This window comes from Pristiophorus japonicus, chromosome 12 (assembly GCF_044704955.1).
Source record: "Pristiophorus japonicus isolate sPriJap1 chromosome 12, sPriJap1.hap1, whole genome shotgun sequence".
In the NCBI taxonomy this organism is placed as follows: Eukaryota; Metazoa; Chordata; class Chondrichthyes; family Pristiophoridae; genus Pristiophorus; species Pristiophorus japonicus.
Window position 1 is genome coordinate 105,159,911 of NC_091988.1, and position 20,883 is coordinate 105,180,793.

Sequence of the window (20,883 nt, forward strand, 5' to 3'; positions counted from 1 at the left end):
TTAAATGTTTGCCATTGCTTATCCACTGTCAACCCTTTAAATATCATTTGCCAGTCTATTCTAGCCAATTCACGCCTCAAACCATCGAAGTTAGCTTTCCTTAAGTTCAGAACCCTAGTTTCAGAATTAACTTTGTCACTCTCCATCTTAATAAGGAATTCTACCATATTATGGTCACTTTTCCCCCAAGGGGCCTCGCACAACAAGATTGTTAATTGGTCCGTTCTCATTACACATCACCGCATTGCTACCAGTTAGGTTAGCCCAATCAATATGTAGATTAAAGTCGCCCATGCTGTACCTTTATTGCACACATCCCTTATTTCTTGTTTGATGCTGCCCCCAACCTCACTACTACTATTTGGTGGTCTATACACAACTCTCACTAGCGTTTTCTGCCCTTTGGAATTCCACCCATACCGATTCCACATCATCCAGGCTAATGTCCTTTCTTACAATTGCATTGATTTCCTCTTTAACCAGCAACGCCACTCCGCCTCCTTTTCCTTTCTGTCTATCCTTCCTAAATGCTGAATACTCCTGGATGTTGAGTTCCCAGCCTTGGTCACCCTGGAGCCATGTCTCCGTGATGCCAATTACATTATACCCGTTAAATGCTATCTACGCAGTTAATTCATCCACATTTCGAATACTTCTCGCATTGAGGCACAGAGCCTTCAGGCTTGTCTTTTTAACACACTTTGCCCCTTTAGAATTTTGCTGTAATGTGGCCCTTTTTGTTTTTTGCCTTGGGTTTCTCTGCCCTCCACTTTTACTATTCTCCTTTCTATCTTTTGCTTCTGCCCCCATTCTATTTCCCTCTGTCTCCCTGCATAGAGATGAATTAAACAGTCTACTGTCAGCAGGAGCAGAAAGAAATCTCTGGCACACTAAAGGAAAATATTACAGGCCAAGCCTGGAAAGGTGCAAGGTTGCACCATGTGAAAGTAAATATAGAATGGAACCGTCACATCAATTGGGAAAGTAGTGGGCAAAACATCCTCAGAACCCACTGAGATCAACAGGGAACATTGCACACTTCTATGCCGCATTATACATCTCGGGTGTGTGCTACCCAACAACAGATATCTCACCACATTGCCAATGCCCCAACTCGCCAAGGAGGAGGCCCAGTCGCTAGGCTCCCAATCTCAGCCAAAGAGATCCAAGGAGCAATATAGAGCCACCAATCTGGCCGACACCCTGGATCCAATAGCCATTCGGCCAAATTTTACAACAGCGAACCCCCTCACAAAATTCTTTCTTCACATTGACATCTGCACCCCATCAGCACGACAGCTACAATCAAATTAATACATTATCATCATCATAGGCGGTCCCTCGAAGCGGGGATGACTTGCTTCCACGCCAAAAAGGGATGAGTTCACAGGTGTTTCAGTGTTCCAGATCCCGAACTAATATTCCAGATCTCGAACTATATCTTGAAGGGCGGAAGATGCCTGTGCATGGATTTTTTTTAACGTGGGGTGGCCATTACACGGGCTTGACAGAGCTAGGTCTTGGTCCAGTGGCAAAGGTTACCCACAATACACAATACAGACAAATGCTCCACCCTCAACCCCTGCTTAGCACTGACTACAAAAAGATGGTGCAGGAGGGAGGGCTTCAGATTTCTAGAACATTGGGATCAGTTCTGGGGCAGGAGGAATCTGTACAAGGAGGACCGGGTTGGGACCAATGACCTTGCAAGGAGGTTAACTCGTGCTGTGTGGAGGGTTTAAACTAACTTGGTGGGAGAGGGACACCAGGATGAAGCATTAGAGGAGATACAAGGTACACAGAGGACTGGGAGAGACAGCAATAGACTAAAGAGTAGTTCAGAAATAGTGCCGTTAATGTGTGTTTGGACTTTCAAAAGGTGTTTGATAAAATACCACATAATAGACGTGTTAGCAAAATTGAAGCCCATGTGATTAAAAGGCAGTGGCTGCGTGGATACGAAATTGATGTTGGGACCACTGCACTGCTTGATTTATATAAATTACCCAGACATGAATACACAGGGCATAGTTTCAACTCGGAAATGTCGTAAGCAGTGAGGAGGTTAGTAACAGACTTCAAGAGGACATAGAGCGACTGGTGATATGGGAAGATACATGGTACATGAAATTTAAGGCAGTGAAGTGATTCATTTTGGCAGGACGAATGAGATGAGGCAATTAAAATAAATGGTACAGTTTTAAAGTGGGTGAGGGGGCAGAACAAGTTGAGAGGACTGTTAAAAAGGCAGGCGGGCTGGAAATTGCCCATTGCCCCGATCGGGGGCGGTAACCTTCCGGTGCCAGACTTCTGTGTCCGGCCTGGAGGTCCCGCCCCTCCCCCCCCCCCCCCCCGATGCAGAATTGGGCCTTGTGCCCCTCAAAGGAAGCGGAGCGCTGTCTCCGCTTCCTTTGAGGGGCACTCCCGGGGCGGTAGCTTGCGGCTGAGTCCAGAGCTGTGCAGAAGAGGGCAGCACTACAACGCACCTCCCACTACATTAAAGGGGACGGCCGTTACGCACTCTGCAGGGCCTTTGATGGCTGCCACTGGGCCACCAGGGATGCTATCGACCAGTCCAGCTGCCCGGCACTCAAAACTGAGAGCGGGGCTGCACAATGGCGGCCTGGTCGACATGAGGGTTGCCATTGTCAGGCTGCCACAACAGTTAGCCGACAAATAAAGATGGTGGCCTGGGACGCTAAAGGCCTCCCCTTTAAGGAGCGCCATGGCGGCGAATATCGCCAGCTTCACGACCCGCAAAGCTGGTGTTGACATCTGGCCGCGCCAGCCTGCAGGATGCAAAGGGGTCGGCGCGCATGGCAATGACGTCATCGCCGGTTGCGCGTCGGCCCAGGACGCTAATTGCAGGGTGCGGCGCTGCCGGGACAGCGCCCCCCTAAACCTCCGGGGCAATTTCCTGGGAGGTGTTGGCGCTCCCTTCCCACGGGTGAAAACGCCATTGCGCCCTCCCCCCCCCCGAGGCGCTAACGGGGTATAAAATGGAGCTATTTCGCCCCCATAGAGTACAAAAGCAAGGAAGTTATGCTAAACCTTTATAAAACACTGATCCCAGCTGGAGTATTGTGGTCCTGGTTAACCCTTGCCACTGGACCAAGATCTTGCTCTGTCGAGCCCGTGTGGTGGCTGCTGTGCAACGGCCCCCACACGTTAAAAAAATCCACGCACAGGCATCTTCCACCCTTCAACATGTAGTTAGAAACATAGAAACATAGAAAATAGGTGCAGGAGTAGGCCATTCGGCCCTTCGAGCCTGCACCGCCATTCAATGAGTTCATGGCTGAACATGCAACTTCAGTACCCCATTCCTGCTTTCTCGCCATACCCCTTGATCCCCCTAGTAGTAAGGACTTCATCTAACTCCTTTTTGAATATATTTAGTGAATTGGCCTCAACAACTTTCTGTGTAGAGAATTCCACAGGTTCACCACTCTCTGGGTGAAGAAGTTTCTCCTCATCTCGGTCCTAAATGGCTTACCCCTTATCCTTAGACTGTGACCCCTGGTTCTGGACTTCCCCAACATTGGGAACATTCTTCCTGCATCTAACCTGTCTAAACCCGTCAGAATTTTAAACGTTTCTATGAGGTCCCCTCTCATTCTTCTGAACTCCAGTGAATACAAGCCCAGTTGATCCAGTCTTTCTTGATAGGTCAGTCCCGCCATCCCGGGGATCAGTCATCAGTCTGGTGAACCTTCACTGCACTCCCTCAATAGCAAGAATGTCCTTCCTCAGGTTAGACCAAAACTGTACACAATACTCCAAGTGTGGCCTCACCAAGGCCCTGTACAACTGTAGCAACACCTCCCTGCCCCTGTACTCAAATCCCCTCGCTATGAAGGCCAACATGCCATTTGCTTTCTTAACCGCCTGCTGTACCTGCATGCCAACCTTCAATGACTGATGTACCATGACACCCAAGTCTCGTTGTTTTTATTTGTCCTTCATTGAAATACCTGTGAACTCATCCTCTTTTGGCGTGGAAGCAAGTCATCCTCGTTTCGAGGGACCGCCTGTGAGGATTGTGCCAACTCTTGGCACTACACTTCAGGAAGGATGTCAAGGCCGTTAGAGAGGGTGCAGAGCAGATTTACTAGAATTCAACCAGGGATGAAAGACTTCAGTTACATGGAGAGATTTGAGAAACAGGTTGTTCTCTTTAGATCAGAGAAGATTAAAGGGAGATTTGATAGAAGTGTTCAAAATCTTGAAGGGTTTTGATAGAGTAAATAAGGATAAACTGCTTCTCGTTGTAGAAGGGTCTGTAACCAGAGGTCACTTATTTAAGGTGATTGGTAAAAGAACTAGAGGCGACATGCGGAAATATATTTTTACGCTGCGAGTTGTAATGATCTGGAATGCGCTGCCTGAAAAGGTGGTGGAAGCAGATTCAATGATAACTTTCAAAAGGACATTGGATAAATACTTGCTGGGCTATGGGGAAAGAGCAGGTTATTGGGACTAATTGGGTGGCTCTTTCAAAGAGCCGGCATAGGCACAGTGGGTCAAATGTCCTCCTGTGCTTATGATTCTATGAAGTAGTCTCCTATACGTACCATTTGATATACTGTACATCACAAATATATGAATGAATTTTTTTGAAGAGAATAATTTCAACAAGCAAATTATAACTTAAGAGCGACATCATTATAGTGATGCAGGTACATTTCCTGATCCCACACTACCAGATGGGAGCCATGCTGGACGGAAGCATGAATCAGAGATAGAACTGCAACACACTGGCACCCTTTCTCCGAACTGCATTCCCTTTGAACGTGACTCCCAGTTGGGAGTGTAGGATCAGTAAATTCAAACCAATAGATTAGACTCATCTGGAACATTGAATAACTGACTAAATTGGAACATTGCAAATGAAATGAAGAAAAGTCTATTGAGCAGAGACTGAGCAAAAAATTACTGAAAATCTGAAATAAAAACATAAATACACAGGAGTTCCATCTGCATCTGAAAGGAGAAACAGGAGGTTATGTTTCAGTGAAGGGCCTTCATCAGATATTCATCAGAAGGTTCACTAGTTACTTGTACATGAAACACAAAAGGATAGTATGCAGGTACAGCAAGTGATCAGGAAGGCCAATGATATCTTGGCCTTTATTGCAAAGGGGATGGAGTACAAAAGCAGGGCAGTCTTGCCACAGTTATACAGGGTATTGGTGAGGCCACACCTGGAATACTGCGTGCATTTTTGGTTGCCATATTTACGAAAGGATATACTTGCTTTGCAGTTCAGAGAAGGTTTACTAGGTTGATTCCGGAGATGAGGGGGTTGACTTATGAGGAAAGGTTGAGTAGGTTGGGCCTCTACTCATTGGAATTCAGAAGAATGGGAGGTGATCTTATCGAAACGTATAAGATTATGAGGGGGCTTGACAAGGTGGATGCAGAGAAGATGTTTCCACTGATAGGGGAGACTAGAACTAGAGGGCATGATCTTAGAATAAGGGGCCACCCATTTAAAACTGAGATGAGGAGAAATTTCTTCTCTCAGAGGGTTGTAAATCTGTGGAATTCACTGCCTCAGAGAGCTGTGGAAGCTGGGACATTGAATAAATTTAAGACAGAAATAGACAGTTTCTTAAACGATAAGGGGTTATGGGAAGCAGGCAGGGAAGTGGAGCTGAGTCCATGATCGGATCAGCCATGATCTTATTAAATGGTGGAGCAGGCTCGAGGGGCCCTATGGCCTACTCCTGTTCCTATTTCCTATGTTCTTATAAAGGATCTCTTTGCAGATCTTTTCGGAGTTCCTGCCCATTCCCAACATTTTCTTTTTTACTGGGAAATGGCAAGCTCCGTGGCTGAATTATTCCTTAATTTAAACATACTGTTCTTAGGGGGTGAGAGCGCTGAAAATAAACTGTATTTAGGAAGAGGCCTGAAAATTACTTCCCACCTAGCCAAGGAGATGAACTTTACAGGCTGTGGGTGTCATCAGTGTATTTATTCTCACCGGTTCCATTACATTATGTTTCTTTCCCTTGTGCTTTTCTTGTCTTTAACAATTTTGAGGCCTAATTTCTGCTCTTCCCTCACCACAGAGGATCATCCCATCTTTACGAAGATATATTTTGTTACCCTTTAAAGAACCATGTCCTCTGAGTAAGGTTCAAGCAGCCATCACAGGTGGTGGAACAAGAAACATTAATGGGTTTCAAGCAGGAACTAGACAGGTTCTTGTCAACAAATAGGACTAAGGGCTATTAGAAATGCACCTTGGGAATACTGTGGGAAGCTGGGCTAGTGGGCCGAAGGTCTTCTCCTGCGTGAAACTGTTGTCATGCTAATGACGAGTCAAAATAAGTTCCAATTACCAAGTGGCCAAGTCATCTTTAAGAACCTTTGAGCAGCATTGACCCTGTTGTTTTTGTGGTATTTGTTCTTGCCGTGCTGACTCTCCTTGCTTTACCTGTATGTGTGTATTTTGTGTAACTGTCTGTTATATTTGTACACAGGACTTTGTACCTATGTGCTACAGGTGTTCAACTAACAACCCACTACTCAACAACCAGGGAAATGTGTGCATCAACTGCCGGCAGCCCTTTGTGTTCTCTGCTTCCTCCTACGGTGAGTCTGCCTGTCACTGTGCACTGACTGGGGCCTGGTTTGCTTGTATTTACTGCTCTGAAGTTCAGCTGGAGTTAGCTTATGTACTTTTGTTTGTGTTGAGATTTTAAAACTTGACACAACTCTACCCTTAAGGTGGAATAAGACCTCTCGGTAAGCTAAGGTTCATTGGTGGAAGGGGTGGGGGGTGGTGTGTTGTTGGAGTTTGCATACATGGCAACTTGGAATGATAGCAATAGCTGAACAAAAGCTTCAAGAAAGCCGAGTCTGCCCCACAGAGCTGACGACTCAAAAACAGCCCTGAATATCACTCGAAGCTTGTCCCACTACTGGCCACCGAAGAGGGATGGAGCAGTGCTCCTTCGCCACATGCTCACAGATTCCATTTTGTACCTTCACGTTTGGATTTTCCATCCTTCCAATCTCACCAGTCAGTCCCTACACCCCCCATACAGCCTTTTCAACTGCTGGAAAGCTTTTGCTGCTTTTTTTGGAGCCTTTAAAACACTTTCCTCAGAGTACATTCAGCTTCTTACCAATGCTTAAATCACAAACAAAACCTGCAAATGCTGGAATAACCCAGCAGGCCAGGCAGCATCCGTGGGGAGAACAGAGGAATCAACATTTCAGGTACAGACCCTTCAGAACTGAATTATGTTACAGATGAGCAGCATCTAAAAAGGAATAGGACACATGGGAGAGGGGGAAACACAAGCACAGGAAAATAAATGGAATGACCTGTGATTCCTTAAATGGAGAACAGGAGATGGCTAAATAGCAGAAGTGATATCAGCATGAGATAATATTAGTTATAATGAGAGAAATCAAAGACATTCGAGACATACAAAACATAGAAAATAGGTGCAGAGTAGGCCATTCAGCCCTTCGAACCTGCAAATAGAGTGAGAATAGTTAGAGGGGTAGGGGATAATTGGTGAAAAGCGGGCACGAGAAGCTGATAATGTGGAATAGGCCCCAGTGGCCCTGGTGCCTGGTAGGGGCCTCCCATCGGAACACGATTCTGATGCGGTGTTGTCAATCAGCTTTGTTCTTCGACCAGCTAATCCACTACTGCCCAGTTTGCACCCCCGCCGAAGTTGAAAGTTACCCCCTTTGTCCCCCAAAAAAGCAATAACTAAACCCCATCATGTATTTTAATGTATGGCAGGCTGCTTTTGGTCAATACTGACACCTTGAGTACGAAATTCTCTGAAATATTCCAGTACTGTTCAGTGGGCTTTGAGATGGGTCTGACCCAAACGTTTCCATCCAGACATTTTTGCGTTGCAACAAACATGTCATATGAACACTGAAACAGTGAGGCTCCGTGGGCCAATATTTAGGACGTGCTCCCAAGTTGCTGAGCGCTGGAACTTGTGGTAGGCAGGGAAGTACAAATGAGATTAATGATGCCCTTGGAGCAGCAACACGCTATGATGGGCTGCAGTGTCATTGAACAATCTCCCAATGTGCTGTCATCTGTAGTATGCTATCTGAATCAGCCCCCACGGCCTGCACCCAGGCTGGGTGCTCCTTCAAAAACAAAATCCACAACCTCCGTTTCTTCAGCTGAGACCTGACTCTCCAGCCAGCAACATCTTTCCTCTTGTGCCACCACAGCTTGACCTGCTCACTCATGCTCTGTTGTGTATCACTCAGTGTGCTCCAACGTGGCTTACTCTTAACTGTGAAGAGCTGGCAGATCCAGCTACAGAGGGGCCTGTGTATTCTTTGTGTAGCACATTTGGAGGAGGAAAGGAGGTCAAATTGGTTTCTTGCCACTTTCAGTAGGAGTGATATCAGTGTTTCATGATATGGTCAGTGACAGTTAATACAGGAATTGAGGCAGAATCTAGTCACTAATCCGCAGCTGGACTTGTCCGATATCCCCGTCTCCGACATTCTCTCTTGCTTCCATCACTAAGGTGTGGAGTGCTTCCCCCTTACAGGTTTGCGGATTAGGAGTAATATATTTACACAGAGAGCAGTGAGAATGTGGAACTCGTTGCCACATGGAGTAGTTGAAGCAGATAGCATTGATGCATCTAAAGGGAGGCTTGATGCATACATGAGGACAAAGAGAATAGAGGGATACAAGTGCAAGTGAAGACATCATTAATGTGGAAGGGGGACTCGTGTGGAGTATAAACAGCGGCGTAGAGTGATTGTGCTGAATGGCCTGTTTCTGTGCTATAGTTTCTATGTAATCATAGCTGTTATGGGAATCTTGCTCTTGCAAAATAAAGCAAATAGAACCAAATAATGTTTTGCTACTGTAATGTATTTGCTTCATGGTTATTTGCTTAAGAATTCATAGCAACACATTGCTATTAAGAACTAGTTGGTTTATTAACACAGGTTTAACAATCACACTACACACTACCAGATCATCCACTAGGCTCACAACTATATACCTCATCGTGGATGACCTACACCCAACTGACTGGGGTTTTATTGAGTCTTGTGAACATCATGTGACTGGCTAAGCTACTCACAATGCAACAGCTCTACAAACCTGTGAACATACTCACAGGTGCTTACATTACAGTATCATACACTGTTCTCAGCATGCAGCCCAAGCATGCAGTCAGCAGTCACAAACATAATAACTAGAAAATGTCATTCACTTTGCATCCAATATCCACCCTTCCCTCACCTTCACATGGTCCATCTCCGACTCTTCCCTTCCCTTCCCTGACTTCCCTGTCTCCATTTCTGGGGATAGACTATTGACAAACATTCACGATAACCCACTGACTCCCACAGCTACCTGGACTACACTTCCTCCCACCCTGCATTCTGTAAGGACTCTATTCCATTCTCCCAGTTTCTCCGTCTCCGTTGCATCTGCTCTGATGACACCACCTAGTGCCTCTGAAATGTCTCTGGATGCTGGCCGATGCATTCGTATTTATCCCCTTGCTTTCAGAAAAGAGGAATATAAGTGGCTTATGGTCAGTTTCCAATTCAAATTTGAGCTCAAACAGATATTGATGCATTTTCTTTACCCCATAAACACACGCTAACGCTTCTTTTTCAATCATGCTGTAGGCTCTCTCAGCCTTAGACAGACCTCTGGATGCATAAGCATCCGGTTGCAATTTCCCAGATTCATTAGCTTGTTGCAATACACACCCGACACCGTATGACGACGCATCACATGCTAGTACCAAACGCTTACATGGATTATACAACACAAGCAGTTTGTTTGAGCATAACAGTTTTCTAACTTTTACAAAGGCATTTTCTTGACTTTTACCCAATACCCATTCGTCTCCTTTACGCAGTAAGGCGTGCAGTGGTTCTAACAGTGTGCTGAGACCTGGTAAGAAGTTACCAAACTAGTTCAGGATTCCTAGAAACTACTGCAGCTCCGTCACGTTCTGTGGCTTCGGTGCGTTCTCGATTGCCTCTGTCTTCGAATCGGTGGGCCTGATGCCGTCCGCCGCAATTCTTCTCCCCAGGGACTCCACTTCAGGTGCCAGGAAAATGCACTTCGAGCGTTTTAACCTGAGCCCCACGCGATTAAGCCGACTAAGAACCTCCTCCAGGTTCTGCAGATGCTCGACTGTGTCCCGATCTGTAACCAAGATGTTGTCCTGGAAGACCATGTTTCTCTGGAATATCGCGCAGCTGATCGAATCCCAAACAGGCATCTGTTGTAAATGAAGTGCGTGTTGATGCAGGTGAGGCCTTTCGATAATTCCTCCAGCTCCTGCGTCATGTAAGCCGAGGTCAAGTCCAGCTTCGTGAACGTCTTTCCTCCACCAGTTTCTCAAAAAGGTCGTCTGCCTTTGGTAGTGGGTATTGATCCTGCAGGGAGAAACGATTGATAGTTACTTTGTAACCACCACAGATTCTGATGTTGCCATCTCCCTTGAGGACTGGGACAATAGGACTGGCCCACTCGTTGAATTCGATCGGCGAAATTATGCCCTCTTGTTACAGCTGGTCCAGCTCGATCTCCACCCTCTCATCATGTACGGTACTGCTCTCGCCTTGTGATGGATGGGTCGCGCCCCCGGAATTAGGTGAATCTGCACTTTTGCTCCTTGGAACTTCCCAATGCATGGTTCGAACAGCGAGGGGAACTTGTTTAGGACCTGGGCACACGAAGTGTCGTCGACAGGCGTCATCCCAGTTCCAGCGTATCTTCCCCAGCCAGCTCCTGCCGAGCAGCGTGGGGCCATCGCCCGGTACCACCCAGAGTGGTAACTTGTGCACCGCTCCATCGTAGGAGACCTTTATAATAGCACTGCCGATTACGGGAATCAGTTCCTTTGTGTAAGTTCTCAGATTAGTGCGAATGGGAGTCAGGACTGGCCTTAAGGCCTTGCTGCACTACAATTTAGCGAAAGTCTTTTGCTCATAATGGACTGGCTCGCGCCCGTGTCCAGCTCCATTGACACTGGGAATCAATTCAATTCAACCTTCAGCATTATCGGGGGACACTTTGTGGTAAATGTGTGCACCCCATATACCTCTGCCTTCTCGGTCTAAGGCTCTGGTTCGTCGTAATCCGCCATGGATCTGTCCTCCTCTGCAACATGGTGGTTTGCAGGATTAGCAGGGTTTGCAGCTCACCTGCACTTACATTGGAGGTGTCCCATTGTTCCACAGCCCTTGCAAACGTATCCTTTGAAGCGGCATGAATGGAAATGATGATCACACCCGCAGCGCTAACAAGGTGTTAATGGCCTAGCACTCATCACCCTTGATGGTGGACTCTCAGACATCTGCGAAAGTGCAGCTGCAGGCATGTGAAGCCAGCCCTGTACGTTACGATTCGAAAACAACATTACTTTGTTCATAGCAGCAGTACTTGTGTGCTGAGAGATTTGCTTGATATTGTCACTGGTGACGACGAACGCCTGGGCTATCACTATGGCTTTACTCAAGGTTGTGGTCTCTACAGTCAAAAGTTTGCGAAGTATTACTTCATGGCTAATGCCAAGTACAAAGAAGTCCCTGAGCATGTGCTCCAAATGTCCTTCAAATTTGCAATGTCCTGCAATGCGTCTTAGCTCGGCGACAAAGCTCGCCACTTCCTGGCCTTCAGACCTCTTGCAGAACCGGCACGTCACCATCAGAACGTTTTCCTTTGGGTTAAGATGCTCCCGGACCAGTGTGCACAAATCATCATACGATTTTGCTGTGAGTTTCGCTGGAGCAAACAGATTTTTCATGAGGCCATATGTTGTTACCCTGCAAACGGTGACGAGAATCGCCCTTCGTTTGGCAGCGTTCGCTTCTCCTTCCAGCTCGTTGGCCACAAAATATTGGTCGAGTCGCTCCATGAAGGTTTCCCAATCATCTCCCTCCGAAAATGGCCACTGTTTTCTGCATTGTTGCGGTGGGGTTCGATATCTGTATCTTGTCGCCAATTGTAGTGCATGAATAAAGAGTCTGACCAGATACTGTGAGCTGAAAGTAAAGTGTGACCTTTAGTATTTTATTGCAGGTCTCCAGAATGCCTCTCCCAGCCTGTGAGGCCTCCTCAAGTACAGGTGCTCCCAAGGGATTATGGGATCCCTTGGGACTCCAGGGGTTGAGCCCTCTGGTGGTTAAACAAGGTATTTACAGGTTTACATATATAACAGCTTGCACCTCTGTTTTGCAGGAGAGTTGCCTCCACTCTAACGACCACCACTCTTCTTTGCTGCATCTGGTGCATTAACATCTTCAGTGCATCTCCATGAAATGGGGCAGTTCTCTGCATAGTGCACCTTCAACAACAACTTACCTGACAATACAGAAGCACATTCCTTTAAAGCAGCAGCAGCTTTTTAAGAGCTGCTGCAGGAGGTGAGCAGCTGACTTGCCAAAAGTCTCCTCCTCCTCCCAGGCAATCACGGTTCCGGCCATTTTCCATTTGCAAAGAACCGATTTCAGTTAGTGAGGTGAGGCCAGCCCTTCCTGCTGACAACCCGGCTGTTCTTGTCCTGGGATGTGTGCGGCCTCAAGATTGCCAGTATTGTATTTTGACCCTGTGGCAGTTCCTTGTAAACAACACTTTAAAAATGTTAATAATCTCCTTGAAGTTCAGCAGTTAAGCTGTTTTTAAAATTGGGGGAAGGAGTATCCTGTCCCTTCTGATGTTTCTGTTATTTATTGAATCCCAGAGGCATGTCACTATTTGTAGTGTATCTTTTGCCCCCTCAAAATTTCAAATCTCCTGAGGAGTCACTGTCCTCACTTATGAAAGACAGTACAGGTTGAACCTCTCTGATCCGGAGCACTCTGGTCTGGAAACATCCGTGGATCGGCATCCGTGGCGGAACTGCCGCTTTCCTGGGCCTGGGCTTGGAGCTCACTATTAAGCGTTCCCGTGACGCTCAGCACCTCACTCTGCTTCCTCATTGTGGGATTTGACTGCGCAGTGAAGGGGCATCAGACCTGAGACAGACAGAGAAATGACCAATCACCAACATTCCCCGTCTCTCCTCCCTCGCTCTGCAATCACCAGCACTGAGCTCCCCTGGTTCGGAAAATTCTCTGTTTCGGCACCAGTCAGGTCCCGAGGGTGCCGACCAGAGAGGTTCAACCTGTACCAGAAGGCATTTGACAAGGTGCCACATAAAAGGTTACTGCACAAGATAAAAGTTCACGGGGTTGGGGGTAATATATTAGCATGGATAGAGGATTGGCTAGCGAACAGAAAACAGAGTCGGGATAAATGATTCATTCTCGGGTTGGCAACCAGTAACTAGTGGGGTGCTGCAGGGATCAGTGCTGGGACCCCAACTATTTACAATCTATATTAACGACTTGGAAGAAGAGACCGAGTGTAACGTAGCCAAGTTTGCTGACGATACAAAGATGGGAGGAAAAGCAATGTGTGACAGAACACAAAAAATCTGCAAAAGGACATAGACAGGCTAAGTGAGTGGGCAAAAATTTGGCAGATGGAGTATAATGTTGGAAAGTGTGAGGTTACGCACTTTTGCAGAAAAAAAATCAAAGAGCAAGTTATTATTTAAATGGAGAAAGATTGCAAAGTGCTGCAGTACAGCGGGACCTGGGGGTACTTGTGCATGAAACACAAAAGGTTAGTATTCAGGTACAGCAAGTGATCAGGAATGCCAATGGAATCTTGGCCTTTATTGCAAAGGGGATGGAGTATAAAAGCAGGGAAGTCTTGCTACAGTTATACAGGGTATTGGTGAGGCTACACCTGGAATACTGCGTGCAGTTTTGGTTTCCATATTTATGAAAGGATGTACTTGCTTTGGAGGAAGTTCAGAGAAGGTTCACTCGGTTGATTCCGGGGATGAGGGGGTTGACTTATGAGGAAAGGTTGAGTAGGTTGGGCCTCTACTCATTGGAATTCAGAAGAATGAGAGGTGATCTTATCGAAACGTATAAGATTATGAGGGGGCTTGACAAGGTGGATGCAGAGAGAATGTTTCCACTGATGGGGGAGACTCGAACTGGAGGGCATGATCTTAGAATAAGTGGCTGCCCATTTAAAACAGGGATGAGAAGAAATTTCTTCTCTCAGAGGGTGGTGGATCTCTGGAATTTTCTGCCTCAGAGAGCTGTGGAGGCTGGGACATTGAATATATTTAAGACACAAATAGACAGTTTCTTAAATGATAAGGGGTTATGGAGAGCGGGCTGGGAAGTGGAGCTGAGTCCATGATCGTATCAGCCATGATCTTATTGAATGGCGGAGTAGGCTCGAGGGGCCATATGGCCTTCTCCTGCTCCTATTTCTTATGTTCTTATGTACAAACTACTCAGTGAGAAACCATAGCTGTAAACATGCTTTATTAGTATGAAGTAACAGAGCTAATGCTATCATAATACAGCAGTCTGCAGAAAGCCGGACACAGATCTGGTGAGGTTGTGTATCCCCATCCTATCACGGGATTCCCCTAGAGTCCAGGAATCCCAGTTTGATTCCAGCCGATTGATCGTAGTTTGGTTAGCTACTTACAGCACTAACAACCAACGCTGAGAGGGGGTCTTCTATGGAGCAAAATTCACTCCTTAGAGCTCTGGGGCAGTTCAGCAGAGTGCTCAATTAATGGTCTGTGAGAAGTTGTCTTGCTCCAAAGAAGCTTTGCAACGTAACCTAAACCCACTGCCCATGAAGGATGTCAGCATTCTGCTCAGTTTGGTCAATGCTGCATTATTTTTGTGTGTATTTTCCCCCTGCTTTTCGGGATTATTTTCTCCCCTCCCAACCTGAAGGCACTGACTCTTTACAGGTGTACACTTTCACAGCCACTGGTCAGTCTCCCACACTTTGCCCAAGTGGCCATTCTTCACACTGAGTGTCAGCAGGTTACCCAGCTTCACAGTCAAGTCCCATCGTGCCCTCACAATTTCTGCACAAGTACAATTCTAGCTGGGAGCTGCTGGAACTAGCTGATATACTCTTCATTAATAGGGCCTGAGTTCAGTTGTGGTGATTCTGGTTAAGATCAGACTCTGGAACCTGAGATCTTATGTTCTGTGGCTCCACTTCTCACTGCCTTTAACCAACTCAGCCATGAGGTGAGCCACTATTTTATATCATTCATTTTGACCTGGAAGATGGACCGTCTCTATGTATGGGATTTTTCAATTATTCTTTCAATGCTGCAGCAGCATTTTTGCCCACATCCTAATGCAGCCTCTTAACAACTACTCCTGCTTGTTCAGTTTTATAAATACTAATGTAGTGTCAGCTTGGCTGACGGATTGTTCACTTGCCACTGAGTCAAGGGCTTGTGGGTTTATGTTTCACTCCAGTACTTGAGCACATAATCCAGGCTGATTCTTCAGTGCAGTACAGAGGGTTAGTACAGTTCTTGAGAAGAATAATGTTTCCGTCAACACCCACAACAAAGAAACATTAAACCAAGGACAGGTGGACATAAAAATCTCCCATGACACTATTCGAAGTAGGACAGGGGTGTTCTCTCTTTGTCCTGGCCAATATTTATCTCCTTGCTGCTTGTGGAATCTTGCTGTGCGCAATCTGGCTCCTGCACGTGCCTGCAAAATAACAGTGGCTACACTGCAAAAGTAATTCATTGTCTGCAAGTGCTTTGGCACATCCTGAGGATGTGAAAGGTGCTATATAAATGCAAGCCTCCTATATGGCTCAGAGACGTGGACCATATACAGTAGACACCCCAAAGCACTGGAGAAGTATCACCAGCGCTGCCTCCGCAAGTCCACTGGGAGAATAGACGCACCAACGTCAGTGTTCTCAACCAGGCCAACATCCCCAGCATCGAAGCATTGACCACACTCGACCAGCTCTGTTGGGCGGGCCACATTGTTCGCATGCCTGACACGAGACTCCCAAAGCAAGCGCTCTACTCAGAACCCCTACACGGCAAGCGAGCCCCAGGGAAAACGTTTCAAGGACACCGTCAAAGCCTCCTTGGTAAAATGCAACATCCCCACCGGCACCTGAGAATCCCTGACCCAAGACCACCTTAAGTGGAGGAAGAGCATCCGGGAGGGTGCTGAGCACCTCGAGTCTCGTCACCGAGAGCATGCAGAAACCAAGCGCAGACAGCGGAAGGAGCATGCGGAAAACCAGACTCCCCACCCACCCTTTCCTTCAACCACTGTCTGCCCCACCTGGGACAGAGACTGTAATTCCCGTATTGGACTGTACAGTCACCTGAGAACTCACTTTTAGAGTGGAAGCAAATCTTCCCCGATTTCGAGGGACTGCCTATGGTGATGATAAATGCAAGTTCATTATTTTAAGTATCCTGTTTCTTTAGCCCAATTTAGTGAAAATCTTTGTTGCTGTCAACACACCCCAAACTGTTTGCTTCCTCAAAATGAAAGAGTGTAATGAAATATATAGGGCCCAAAATTCACCGTCCCCGAAGGGATGGCTACCGCGGAGTTTGGGCGGTCAATCGAAAAAATCGATGGTCCACCACGGTCGGGTAATTTTCCCTCCCCGAGCCATATTCAGCGGTGTTCACTTCGGCCGGGAACGGCGTGGTGAAGCCGATGTAAAGGTAAGTTTCCAGCGATGAGCTGTGCCGCGTGCGGGCCGCTGGAAAATTCACCGAGGAAAAGGTAGGACTTTTTCCGGCAGTGCCCCCGTGAGGTTTTTGGCCCTTTGGTAGGTAAAAAGTTTTATTACTTATTATTGTTTTAATTTCATTTTCCAGCATGCACAGTACTTTTCTTTTGATATAGTTTTATTAATTATTATTTTTAATTCATTTTCCAGCATGCACAGTAACTATCTTTTCATAAAGTTTGATGAATTATTAGTGTTTTTATTTCATTTTCCAGCAGGCGCAGTATTTATCTTTTCATATAATTTTATTAATAGTTTTGGCTCCATTAAACCTGCTGAGTGCTGCTCAGAGGTTTGCACATACTCCTGTACTTTTGTACCACTCAGGTCTGACTCTTTAGTGGAGTCCTGTGGGCTACAGAGACCTGCTTGGCAATGTTCACCTGGTGATGGGAGGAGTGTTGGATGGGCGACACCTGGTACACCTGGTCAGACGCAGGGCGGGAGAAGGTGTCGCCGTCAGCACAGTGCAGACAGGCAGCGGACAAGGGAGGCAGCAGCCATGATATGTTCATTCTGCGCCAGACTAGTGTGCCAGCCATCTTCACTGGCCCAAATCAGGATTGCGGTTGGCTGAAGCATAGAAACATAGAAAATAGGTGCAGGAACAGGCCATTCGGTCCTTCGAGCTGGCACCATCATTCAATATGATCATGGCTGATCATGCAACTTCAGTACCCCATTCCCGCTTTCTCTCCATACTCCTTGATCCCTTTAACCGTAAGGGCCACATCTAACTCCCTTTTGAATATATCTAACGAACTGGCCTCAACAACTTTCTGTGGTAGAGAATTCCACAGGTTTACAATTCTCTGAGTGAAGAAGTTTCTCGTTATCTCGGTCCTAAATGGCTTACCCCTTATCCTTAGACTGTGACCCCTGGTTCTGGACTTCCCCAACATCGGGAACATTCTTCCTGCATCTAACCTGTCCAATCCCGTCAGAATTTTATATGTTTCTATAAGATCCATCCTCATTCTTCTAAATCCCAATGAATATAAGCCTAGTCGATCCAGTCTCCCCTCATATGTCAGTCCTGTCATCCTGGGAATCAGTCTGGTGAACCTTCGCTGCACTCCCTCAATAGCAAGAATGTCCTTCCTCAGATTAGGAGACCAAAACTGTACACAATATTCCAGGTGAGGCCTCACCAAGGCCCTGTACAACTGCAGTAAGACCTCCCTGTTCCTATACTCAAATCCTCTCGCTATGAAGGCCAACATGCCATTTGTCTTCTTCGCCGCCTGCTGTACCTGCATGCCAACTGTTCAGTGACTGATGTATTCTCTTAACATCCTCCTCACAGCTCACACTGCCACCCAGCTTAATGTTATCTGCAAACTTGGAGATATTACATTCAATTCCTTCGTCCAAATCATTAATGGCTGCTTGGGTACAAGGGATGTCCCCTGTTCACTTGGCTGCTCACTCCTCTGCGGAACCCCAGGACAGTGCCAGAGCATGCAAACAATCACGCTCATTGTGTCACCAGGTGCATCATCGAGCAGTGCATAGGCATCCTCAAGCAGAGGTTCCGGTGCCTGCACCACTCTGGTGCCACCTTGCAGTACTCTCCTCAATGGGTCTCCAAATCGGCGTGGTCTGCTGCATGCTGCACAACTTGGCTATCATGAGGGGACAGCTGCTGGAGGTCGAGCCAGCAGTACCACCTGAGGAGGAGGAGGAGAAAAGTAGAAATGGAGGGCAGAAAAATCAAAGGCAAAAATCAAAAAAGGCCACATTACAACATAATTGTAAAAGGACAAAGAGTGTTAGAAAAACAAGCCTGAAGGCTCTGAGTCTCAATGCGAGAAGCATTCGTAATAAGGTGGATGAATTAACTGCGCAGATAGCTGTTAATGGATATGATGTAATTGGGATTACGGAGACATGGCTCCAGGGTGACCAAGGCTGGGAACTCAACATCCAGGGGTATTCAATATTCAGGAAAGATAGACTGAAAGGAAAAGGAAGTAGGGTAGTGTTGCTGGTTAAAGAGGAGATTAACGCAATAGTAAGGAAGGACATTAGCGTGGATGATGTGGAATCTGTATGGGTAGAGCTGCGGGACACCAAAGGGCAGAAAACGCTAGTGGGAGTTGTGTACAGTCCACCAAACAGTCATAGTGAGGTTGGGGATGGCATCAAACAGGAAATTAGAGATGCATGCAATAAAGGTACAGCACTTATCATGGGTGACTTTAATCTACATATAGATTGGGCTAAACAAACTGGTAGCAATACGGTGGAGGAGGATTTCCTGGACTAGTGTATAAGGGATGGTTTTCTAGACCAATATGTCGAGGAACCAACTAGAGAGCTGGCCATCCTAGTCTGGGTATTGTGTAATGAGGGAGGATTAATTAGCAATCATGTTGTGTGAGGACCCTTGGGGAAGAGTGACCATAATATGGTAGAATTCTTCATTAAGATGGAGAGTGACACAGTTAATTCAGAGACTCGAGTCCTGAACTTAGAGAAATGTAACTTCGACGGTATGAGACATGAATTGGCTAGGATAGACTGGCGAGTATTACTTAAAGGGTTGACAGTTGATAGGCAATGGAAGACATTTAAAGATCACATGGATGAACTACAACAATTGTACATCCCTGTCTGGTGTAAAAATAAAACGGGGAAGATAGCTCATCCGTGGCTTACAAGGGAAATTAGGGATAGCGTTAAATCCAAGAAAGAGGCATATAAATTGGCCAAAAAAAGCAACAAACCTGAGGACTGGGAGAAATTTAGAATTCAGCAGAGGAGGACAAAGGGTTTAATTAGGAGGGGGAAAATAGAATATGAGAATAATCTTGCAGGAGACATAAAAACTGACTGCAAACGTTTCTACAGATATGTGAAGAGAAAAAGATTAATGAAGATAAATGTGGGTCCCTTATTGTCAGAATCCGGTGACTTTATAATGGGTACAAAGAAATGGCAGACCAATTGAACAAATACTTTGGTTCCGTCTTCACTAAGGAAGTCACAAATAACCTTCTGGAAATACTAGGAGACCGAGGGTCTAGCGAGAAGGAGGAACTAAAGGAAATCCTTATTAGTCAGCAAATTGTGTTAGGAAAATTGATGGGATTGAAGGCTGATAAACCCCAGGGCCTGATAGTCTGCATCCCAGAGTACTTAAGGAAGTGGCCCTAGAAATAGTGGATGCATTGGTGGTCATTTTCCAACATTCTAGACTCTGGATTAGTTCCTATGGACTGGAGGGTAGCTAATGTAACCCCACTTTTTAAAAAAGGAGGGAGAGAGAAAACGGAATTATAGACTGACATCGGTGGTGGGGAAAATGTTGGAATCAATTATTAATGATGTAATAGCAGCCCATTTGGAAAGCAGTGACTGGATCGGTCCAAGTCAGCATGGATTTATGAAAGGGAAATCATGCTTGACAAATCTTCTAGAATTTTTTAAGGATGTAACTAGTAGAATGGACAAGGGGATGTGGTGTATTTAGACTTTCAAAAGGCTTTTGACAAGGTCCCACACAAGAGATTAGTGTGCAAAATTAAAGCACATGGTATTGGGGGTAATGTATTGACGTGGATAGAGAACTGGTTGGCAGACAGGAAGCAAAGAGTAGGAATAAACTGGTCCTTATCAGAATGGCAGGCAGAGATTAGTGGGGTACCGCAAGGTTCAGTACTGGGAACCCCAGCTATTTACAATATTCTTTAATGATTTAGACAAAGGAATTGAATGTAGTATCTCCAAGTTTGCAGATGACACTAAGCTGGGTGGCAGTGTGAGCTGTGAGGAGGATGCTAAGGGGCTGCAGGGTGACTTGGACAGGTTAAGTGAGTGGGCAAATAATGGCAGATGCAGTATAATGTGGATAAATGTGAGGTTATCCACTTTGGTGGTTAAAAACAGGAAGGCAGATTATTATCTGAATGATCACAGATTAGTAAAAGGGGAGGTGCAACGAGACCTGGGTGTCATGGTACATCAGTCATTGAAGGTTGGCATGCAGGTACAGCAGGCGGTGAAGGCGGCAAATGGCATGTTGGCCTTCATAGCGAGAGGATTTGAGTATAGGAGCAGGGAGGTCTTACTACAGTTCTACAGGGCCTTGGTGAGGCCACACCTTGAATATTGTGTACAGTTTTGGTCTCCTAATCTGAGGAAGGCCATTCTTGCTATTGACGGAGTGCAGCGAAGGTTCACCAGACTGATTCCCAATGTGACAGGACTGACATATGAAGAACTACTGGATC

General features: G+C 46.2%; 1 protein-coding gene across 2 annotated transcripts in view; it reads left to right on the forward strand.

Annotated features, from left to right (window-relative positions):
- Nucleotides 1-20,883, forward strand: part of ift122 (intraflagellar transport 122 homolog (Chlamydomonas)) — a 186,278-nt gene that overhangs the window by 144,801 nt on the left and 20,594 nt on the right. For both annotated transcript variants that reach the window (XM_070895828.1, XM_070895829.1), the window contains one exon: nt 6,492-6,603. In XM_070895828.1, coding sequence (XP_070751929.1) covers nt 6,492-6,603 — 112 coding nt within the window. The remainder of the gene's footprint in view (nt 1-6,491; nt 6,604-20,883) is intronic.